General features: G+C 38.5%; 1 protein-coding gene across 1 annotated transcript in view; it reads right to left on the bottom strand.

Annotated features, from left to right (window-relative positions):
• LOC107748936 (neuroligin-3) overlaps positions 1 to 10,529 on the bottom strand; it is a 137,047-nt gene that overhangs the window by 69,756 nt on the left and 56,762 nt on the right. Inside the window, exon 5 of the mRNA XM_016563952.1 lies at positions 3,476 to 3,661. Within this exon, the coding sequence (XP_016419438.1) occupies positions 3,476 to 3,661 (186 nt within the window). The remainder of the gene's footprint in view (positions 1 to 3,475; positions 3,662 to 10,529) is intronic.

Genomic DNA, 10,529 nt, shown 5'->3' with positions numbered 1-10,529 from the left:
GCACAATCTTCCCCTGACTGGGATTTATGAAGGGATTTTTGCGCAAGGTCTGGTGTACGCATGGTTTCAAAAATCTGAAAACTTTTGTGCGTACGCAAAATTCTAGCTTTGAAGTTTTGAGTAATCCTGAAGACCATAATTAGCTGGTTCAAGTGTGTTTAATTAGAGTTAGAGGCTGAGCTAAACTCTGCAGGAAGGTGGCCTTCCAGGAGCAAGACCGGTCACCCTGCCCTAAACCTACCAGAAGATCAGAGGGCAATGACAGTTTAATGTTGTTCCAGGACCAATAAAGGATGCTGATCAAGAAACAATCTCCCACTTGTGCAAATCACATTATGGGAATGCTTACAGATGGATGGAAGATCATGTGATCACATTCAAGCCGTATATCACAAAATCTCTATATACATAAATGACAGCGAACCACCTATGTTCTCTCCCTTTATGTAATTTCCATCTAAGAAGCAAGACAGATGATTGCCCTTAAACTTGATGATGAGGAGGACAGTGGGATGCATCTGCAATCCATCCCACAGCGGGGGCCTGGCGGGCAGGCTAACTCCTGCGGTGGAGTGGGCTGATAGATGAAACCCTCTTTCCTGGCCTGCCACACGCCCAGACAGGGCGAGCTCCATGTGGGAGCAGCAGGCCCCATAAGATGACGAGCCAGACTGCAAGGAGGAGACAGGTCACAGTGGCCTCATTAACACCACCACAAATACACACACTTGCCAAGCAAGCAACACACTCAATCTCACACACTGCACTGCACTGCGAGGATGGAGCTGAAGTGTTTTTTGATCCGAGCCTTTGGTATTTCAGATGATGGGATTCAGGTAATTGTGTTTTCCCGGGGATCAGGGTCAGGGGAAATGTGAATGGCTCTTGCACTGTGGGTGGGATTCACCTGCAGTGGGATTTCAGCTTCAGATTTGCCCTGTCCAATAGCTGGACGGTGCTTGAAATCCGTTTCATCAGAAGATGTTCTTTGCATTACTCAAAGGGCAATTGTATCTTTTGCCAATTAGCAGAACAATCAACATTCAGAGAGCACACATACCTTGCCAAGAAATTGTATTTTTCCTTTGGGTGAACTGTGAGCGTTGCTAAGATGTTCCATAAAATTACATACAATGATTTGTAGATTAAAACACCTTTACATAGATTAGCTTATCATGTTATCAACCACAAATAAGTTAAAAAGAACATTCTGTTACGGACATTTACTTACAAGGTTATCAACCGAAAATAAGTTGAAACCCTTCCAACATCATCTCCAGAGTGTACATGATTGCATTTTTAACCACCTGGATATCTTTCTCACTAATGGCACACAAGCACTTTGTTGAACATGTTTCTTCACTTGTCTCCCATGCCTTAGTCTAAACTGTAGTACTTTGTAGTGCTAATAAGCACTATTTAGCTATGACCAAGGCAACTGTATTTCTCAATCTTCAAGTTGTGATGACATCTACTTTTTTTTTAAAGAGTAAATGGATTCTTTACTATTGCATTCCTCTAAGCCTCGCCGATTACCATTTGGTAATGCTTTTCCTTTCCCTTGCTGTGATGGCTAAAATCACAGCTTTGAGAAGTATTGCAGAGCTAGCTGATTGATATTGGAAGCATTTGCGGCGAGTACCCCTTTTTGGAATAGCAGGATTCCCGTTTCAATTTTCAAGGATCCTGATAGTTTATAGAGGCTGTCAGTAAAACCCAGCTCCCCCCAGTGCTGCTTTTTTATCTCATCAAACCAAGTAGGGAATATACTTCTATTCAGGGGAAACATCACCATTGGTAATATCCAATTTACTGAGAAAGGAATGAGGCAGTTGATGTGACCGTATAATAACATGCTACATGAAGCCTGGCAATATGTGAATTGAAAATGCATTTATGGTAAAGGAAATCTATCCAAAACCAAAGTAAATCAAAGCAATTAATGACGCACTGATGCAATCTGAAGAATGCAAACAAACACGCAAAATTATTCATGGCAGGAAGCGAAGTGTAGAAACAACCTAAGACCTTATCTGAAACTTCAATGATTGCTTAATAGAGAAAGCCAGACACAACTTTCAATCTATATAGAAAAAAAAGAGTGAAAGAATTACAGTGGCTTCCTTTACAACAGTCTCCGACAGATAATATCAATTGCTTGTATCTCAACATGTACAATGTCACGGCTCCATTCTAAAGTCTTACAACACTACAAACAGAATGTTTATCTTTATAATGCACTATATGTGTTGCTTGCATGGTATATACATATTTATCGGAAAGGAGTTGATAGTTACAGTTGACATTTGTCTTATGATTCTGAACATTTGTTTTATGATTAAACATATTCAAGTTCAACAGTTAATTTGGATGTCATGGAAACCCACAAAACCAATTGACTTTTCTACAATTATGTCTCACATCTCAGAAAAGTCACTTGGGAATCTGTTTTCGATTTACATATAGCGTCCGCCACAAAGATATGGTACAAGATGATAAATGTAACCTTGGAAAGTCCGGTGAAAAACTGCTGCCTCTTTATGGCTGCATAAATACATAACTATCTCTGCATGTTAATTTACACACTTTGTTTGCAATTCATTGCTGGCTGACCGTCCATCATCGCTGACATCAATTAAAAGCACTTTGGTGTTTTATGCAAAATCTCAAACAGGTTGTCAACAGAAAAGCAACACATCTGCAACACGTCTTTCATTTATATTGTCCACCATGAATTTATAGCACACACGCTAAACAGTTTAGTCAACCATAAATAAGTAAAGGCAACACTTTTGCTCATATCAGTTGTGTGGAACCACTAATAACAATCATAGGATATTATTTTTAGACAGCACCTGTTGATTACAAGGTAATTTTGACTCAGTTTGCAAATAGAATAGATAAAAAAAGGGCTTTTTGGTGGAGGAACTTCTAGTTACTCTTGTAAGTCCAGTGGATTCAGTTATTTCTGTGTAAATTGACTGCTCGTACATGTCTCTATCTGTTTCCTTCTGCACAAGTAACCAGGTTTACCGAGTTTACATGTTTATGATATGGATTGAAGTGTTATAGTTGTTCTTTATAATGTGTTATTCTGTTATATTGCTATTCCTTATTTTACTCTTTATATTTTTTGTGGTTGTTAATTATATTGTGATAGTTATCTATGAATGTAAATACTTTTTAAACTAATCATTTATAACAATCTATGAAAATAACTATATTTTATATAAAAATGTATTAATAATTTACTACTGTTAATGGATTTTTCATTCTTTCTTACAAACTAATTGATGACTCAACAGTTAATTGACAGTTATCCATGGAAAGAGCTTAAGCATTTAACACACGGTATTACTTTTTCTCAGTCCTTTGCATTGTGACGCAAAGATAATTATGCAAAGTTGAGTATTAAGGGGATTTGAATTTGACAAAGACTTTTCTTTTTCTTCTGTGGAATGAAATGTTCTCTTACCTTCAGAATGGTGGGACAGGGTCAGAAGGCTCACACAAGAGGCACCGATTCCTGATCCAAAAACAGTGATGCGGTTGGAATCACCGCCGAAATAGCCAATGTTCTCGCTTATCCAGCGCAGAGCCTGGATCTGATCCAAAAGGCCATAATTTCCTTTAGCAGCCTGGTCTCCTGTGCTGAGGAACCCTGTAACAGATCGAGGGCACATAGTGTTAAGAGAACCCGTAGCACCTGAGGATCCTTCTTAAGGCTCTCGTCAAACAAACTCATAGATTTCAACTTAATTGGTCTCATATTGTTTTTGCAATGGACATTAGACATTGCAGTGGACAATGGACGATACCTCACACTGTGCAGCTCGTTGAGGAGAGGTGTGCTGCAAATTCTTTGAGCAATCTGACATTTTGCCTGGTAGATGATAAAATGAGAGAAAAAAATTCCATAGACTCAATTTGAATGAGACACTCAAGGCATATCTTGAAACCAGAATATCATGGAAAGGGAGATTTGGCTTTAAAAGCTCAGAAACTGCACAGCAATGCACTTAATTTCTCCATATACCTTGGCAAGTGCATAGCAATGCCTTGCAAACACAACCACTCACATTTTCTTTTTTGCATTGCATTGCATTGCATTCCATTGAATTGCATTGTAATTTGAACAAATGTTAATATAATCATAAAGAAATAAAAAAAGAAAAAGACAAATAGCAGAAATGATAGCGTTCTGCTCTCGAAGGACATCTCAAGAAAACCATGCATCATTACAAAATAATAAAAGCAAACGTAGAACACTGTATTGATAGTGCATTGACCAATATTTGTAATATAATCATAAAGAAATAAAAAAAGAAAAAGACAAATAGCAGAAATGATAGCGTTCTGCTCTCGAAGGACATCTCAAGAAAACCATGCATCATTACAAAATAATAAAAACAAACGTAGAACACTGTATTGCTCAACCACATTATTGTGCTAAATCAGAATTTCGAACCAGATTTCCTAGCAGGGAATAGAGAAACAAGACTGAAACGGTGTTCATCTACATGTTGCCTCCCAGAAGAGCTATTATTAGCACTGCTAACAGGGAAATACATTTTCTGATACATAGAGGTTAAATGTTTTATCTGAATTGCTTCCTGTCTTCACTCCGACACTGGATGGTTAGCTTTGACAACCTGACATCTCTAGAGAGAAGGCCTCAAATTGCAGGGCTGGTGTTAACATGTGTGGCACTGTGTGTTCGTGCGTATGTGAGAGAGAAAACGAGAGACTGAAATAGAGAAGGGGAGAGTGGGCGAGAGAGATAAGAGGGGATTCACTAAACAGCTGTGCAACTTTAGCATGCAGCATTTCGGTGCAAACCCCTGCATCTTATTCACTAACCACCTGCAATTCAGTTTAAGCAGGCACAAAATGTGCTGTAGTGCTACACCATATGTAAATTAAGCCATATTTTATAGAATGTGCTATATTGATCGTGGCAAATGGTCAACATGGTGATCAAATAAAGCAGAAGAGCATTACAATCGAAGATAATTTCTCTCTACAATTAAGGAACCGATGAGTGATGGGTAATATCAAATATATTGACAGACCAATTGCATGTAATCTCAATTTGCTAGCAGTGGCTGAAAGCTAGAAAGTAGGAAGCCTGTCCGAATCCAATATTTGAACCTCCAGTCTGCTGAGTTGCCTGGTTGTATTCTTGACTTAGCGAAAAGAATAAAAGTGCCATCTTATGAAGCAGTTGAAAGAAATACATGAATTCATAATGCATGATTCCATTTCCTCCAAGAAATAAGTGTTGTACTCACAAAACATTCGCTTGGATTGAATTTCCTTGGGAGGTATCTTTATGCAAAAATGCAAGCGAGGCAGCTGCCTTATTTTTGGACACAGCTTAACATTAGCATGTTAGCACACTGAATGGACAGTGATTAAACAGCTCTTTACTGTATATCAGCAAACAACTGTAATGTAAAGGGAGTGCTGTTCCTACATGGACGGTTCTGCATGTATGGTGGAGGAAGGTTCACCATCTTGTTCCCCAAATCCATTTTTATTGTGCTTTCATCAGGAACAAATCAATTAAACAGCATGTAATATATTAGCATATCAAATAAAGCATGTTTTTTTGAAAGGCTGCTTCCTGTACAGAGGAGCGTGCACAGATAAAGGAAATAGGTTTAAAGAGAGCAGCTTTCCTGAACATCTCAAGGGCATTGGCAGACATTCTGCACTTCATTATGTCACTTTATATTGACGTAGAGCCGCACGCCGAATCAAATGCGAGTTAATTCACTTATATTCATGCAAAACACACCGCTGCATTTTGCTTCTCAAATGCTCGTTAATGAGCACAACCAAACATGCGATTATTTACTGGAAGTGAGATGTGAGACCTCACCCAAGCACACAACTAGATGTGTAAAAGAGCAGCAATTTTCTGTATTAAATTATAGTAATGTAGTAATAACACACATGTAAAACCTCTTGCATTCTTTTTTTTTTTGTCAACATCCCATTACAATGACATGTCTTTGGCATACTTTATAACATAATTATGAATATGGTTTTTAATTAATTTAATTTAATTTAAAAAATAATAATTTTACATTTGTTTCATTGTTATTATTATTAATTTATTTTATTTTGTTATACATCTTACATAAAAACACAACAAATGGTCTTAAAAACAAGTAGGAATGACTTGGACTGAAAATTATTCTATTTATTATAATAATATTGAAAATATTATTTATTTATTATTGGGGTGTTCATGATAAGTTGGAAACAAGATCCAGAACTATTACAGAAGATGAAGCAAACAAACCCACAGGCTACATTTAAAAATATATTCTCCATGGTTTGTGGATGCATTTTAATTGGAAATGTGGTAGCAAATATTTTCTTTGGAAAGCAATTAAGATTATATAAAGACGGTTTTTATGCATCATGGCTTTTATACAGGGCTGAAGTAGAATTTACAAAGGTCATACTGAGGTTGGACGAGCCATTATATTTGCTTTTGCTTCAATCTGTTATTGCCTGTTACATCACTTCACTATGTTTATGTTGTGTAGGACTCTCACAGAATTGTACACAAAGCAATGTAATCTGCTATCTGTACAATTTCAGCATCATATATGGCCTCTAGAGGTGATGGTACTTGTTAATTTGACGATAATGCAATACATAACAATATTATTATCCCTTTGGGAATAGAATATGCTTTCCACAGGCAATTTTATGCAGAAAAAAGCTCATAAGGTGACTTCCAGTATCAGTAGTACTTAACATCACTAAAGATGATGAAACACAGACACTCCTATAAGAGTTTTCGCTTTATCTACATAGTGCTTTTAACAATAGCTCTTGTTCACAAAGCAGACTGAAAGAGGGTGAGAGCTCTGTCTCAGGCCAATCCTGCACGTTCACATTCCACCATTGTAAAACACTTTTTGGCTCAATCGCGCACACAGATATCGATCGATGCGGCAACAATGAAATGACATTGAGCTGGTGGGAGTTGGGCAGGAGCTGACACTGGAACATGACCACATTAAATATACAGCAAACCCACTGAGATTTCCTCACCTTCTTTCATCACTAAAGCCGTCAGGCTGATTGCATGCTGCTGTCCATCCTATGCTTCGCCCTCTGTTCATCTACCCTGTCACCTGGACGGCTCATCAGAAAGTCTCATGCTTGGAATATCAAAATATTCCACTCGGTTCCGCATTTCATGTGTTCTCAAGAGCTCAAAACATCACATGCTCACCATTTTTAGAATCATCTAATCTATATTAGAATGGCACTATAGAAACGGCAAATGTATGTTTGTCTTGTTTCCCATAAAACTAAATAAATAAAATAATATTATATAGCTGCAAGTAGCATCTATCAGGGCCAAGCCCACTATCTGCAAAAATAATAACACATTATTTACATTTACATTACAGTTACATTTAGTCATTTAGCAGACGCTTTTATCCAAAGCGACTTAAAAAGGAGGACAATAAAAGCAATCAAAACTAACCAAAGAGCAACAATATGTAAGTGCAAATGACAAGTCTCGGTAGAACAAGAGCTTGAACAAGGAGTTGTGTTGCATGTTCTGAAAGAAAGTGCCTGATCTCCTAATGTTGTATAAATCAAATCTGCAGGACCAGGCAGTTTTAGCAATGTGATCGTTCAAGTGTTTTTGCAATGAAAGGTAGAAGGGAAACCGGTCTAATTATTCTGTATTATTCTGGTGATGAAATGGATAGGACACTGTCAAAAAATCTCAATATGCCAAAGCATTGCAGAGATGCAGCCTAAGATCCTTCATGACATGTTGCCATCAGAACAGTGGCCATGTTTCTCAAGATAAACAACTGTCACATCATGGACAATGATGGTAACTCAGACAAAGACACTGTATATTAATTTTAAGGTCAATCGGATCAATGGTTCTGTAGTTAGAACCAATTTTATGATTTGATGTTCTATAGCACCAACAAGCTGCCTAGTCCTGCCACTTTCTTCTTCTTCTGTCTTTGGACTGTAGTCAAGTCAAGTTGAGATTTATTGTCATTCCGCTACATGTGGGGACATACAGTGGAACGAGATATCGTGCCTCACAGAACCACGGTGCTACAAAAATACAGACATACAACAATGTAGTAAAACAGTATAAACCTATACACAACAGATTTTGACTATAAATATACTATATAAAAATGGTTACCTATACATAAACTAAAAAATACAAACTATATAAATGCTTCACATAAATACTGTATATGTGCAAAGAGAAACATCGGAAGTCAAGCAGCAGGCTGGGGAACAGTGCAAGATGATTTGTAGTGCATGAGCATGTAAACATACATATATTACTGAGTAATTTGTGGGATTATGTACACACAGCAGTGTGTGTGAAAAGTGTCTAGTGCGCATAGAGGAGAGTGTGTTACTACAGGTGGTTTGTACAGGTCCACTCACCTGTGTGTAGCACACTTCGAATTGCACAAAAAAAAGAAAGTTTGTTTGGGGGATGGAGGAGGTGAGATGGTCCATGTTTCAGGAGGTAGGGGGTTTGTGTGGGGTTTCAGAGGAGGGCGGGGTGATTTGAGTTCAGGGCTCTCACAGCCTGGGGGAAAAAGCTGTTGAGCAGTCTGGCGGAGCGGGCTCTGATGCTCCGGTACCGTCTTCCTGATGGTAGGAGCTGGAAGAGACTGTGGGCTGGGGAACAGTGCAAGATGATTTGTAGTGCATGAGCATGTAAACATACATATATTACTGAGTATTTTGTGGGATTATGTACACACAGCAGTGTGTGTGAAAAGTGTCTAGTGCGCATAGAGGAGAGTGTGTTACTACAGGTGGTTTGTACAGGCCCACTCACCTGTGTGTAGCACACTTCGAATTACACACACAAAAAAACCCCCGATAATTTCTAGAGCCAGGTCGTAAGGCAAACAATGCCATATTTGGTATGGTTATTGGCATGCTCAGATGAATATAAGGAGAATATCCAAAAAAAAAATAATAAGAATATTATAAATTAATAAGCACATAATTCTTTTATGGCCATTAGATGGTGCAGACCCCAAAACTTCCCAGGCTCCCTCAGGGCCTGGGGGCGATGACACATACCAAATTTTTCGCAATACATCACTACATTTATAAATAATAACATTTTACTGCAAACTGACTTTTCAAAATGTTTGCCATGGGAAAACTGGGTACTGTTGGACTTGGTATGCCGCAGTTTAAGAATAATTTTTATATGTGAATAAAAGCCTTAAATTGAAATTAAATCTCTTCATCATATAAAGCAACTGCATCTCCAGAAGACTTGGATTAAACTGCTCAATTGATATGGATTTCTTTTACAACATTTTACTTGTTGAAATTTGGCATGTTGATTACATACAGTACTTTCAAAGGATGGAAAATTTTATGAGAGAATATTAAAAATTGCAATCTTCATTTTTGTCTCGAAGATCAATGAAAGTCTTGAGAGTGAGTAAATGATGACAGTATTTTAATTTTTTTGGTGAGCTCTCTAATGTTCTGAAGCTGAAGTCAAAATACATATTACTCGTTACTGAGCTTGAGATAGAGGCTTTGTTAGTAACAGAGGAAGACAATATGGAAGGGAGGAAGAGGATGATGCAATGGAGTAGTAGCGTTTGACATCAGCCAGTCTGTCTTCCTCTCTTTCCTTCAGTGTGGATGCCAGCTAACAAGGCTGTCTGTGTGTCTGAACTATCTGCCAGTCTCCAATCCCCGCCTGCCCAACCTAACAATCACAGCCTTGACAGCCTCAAAACCCCCTCCATTCTCTCCCCAGGGCTGAACAGAGGGACTCTGGGGTGAGGATGATGAGGGAAAGGGAAGGCCACCCTCAAAAAACATAAAGAGGCAATGTGTTCTCGCTTCCCTTAAGGATTCTGGATTCCCCCACCCCTCACTGCAGGGAAGCAATTCCTTCTTCCCAGACCTCAACCTCCCCCTCACGCCGGTCCCTGTCAGGCCACTGAATTCCGGAAAATATGTGATTTGAAAAGAAAAAGGGCTTGGCAGGGGCGGGGAGTGCGTCCCTGAAAGAGTGGGATTGCCATTTGTATCACTGTACAGTCCTCTCTTCAAAGACACTCGCTGGCGCTTCAGTGATGAGTCTGGGAAGTTGGGGGGAGGCTAGAACAAGAGAGCTGTTTTTAAGGCTCTCTGAACACTGGGGCCCATTCACATCCCATTTCTGCTCACTTTCTGATGGAGGGGTGGAAAAGAAGAGGCCACAACTAGAGGTTTCTATGTGAAATAGATGTGCTTCCAGCATGCAATGAATGGCATCTGAGAAAATATGGGGTGAGGCTTTTTTTTTTTTTTCTGAATTACTGAGATGGTTTACATACTCACAATTCCGAAGTCTACTTTGTTAGAATTTGATTAATTCATTATCATTCATTTTATTGTGTCTTCCTGTTTTGAATTGATGGGTTATTTATGTTGGTTTTTATATGTTTTTAATTTGCAATTTGATGACTTTTAATGATAATGCC

This window comes from Sinocyclocheilus rhinocerous, unplaced genomic scaffold (assembly GCF_001515625.1).
Source record: "Sinocyclocheilus rhinocerous isolate Xijiao unplaced genomic scaffold, SAMN03320098_v1.1 scaffold440, whole genome shotgun sequence".
Classification (NCBI taxonomy): Eukaryota; Metazoa; Chordata; class Actinopteri; order Cypriniformes; family Cyprinidae; genus Sinocyclocheilus; species Sinocyclocheilus rhinocerous.
Note: the sequence above shows the minus strand (reverse complement) of the source record. Positions and strands in the feature narration are given on the sequence as shown.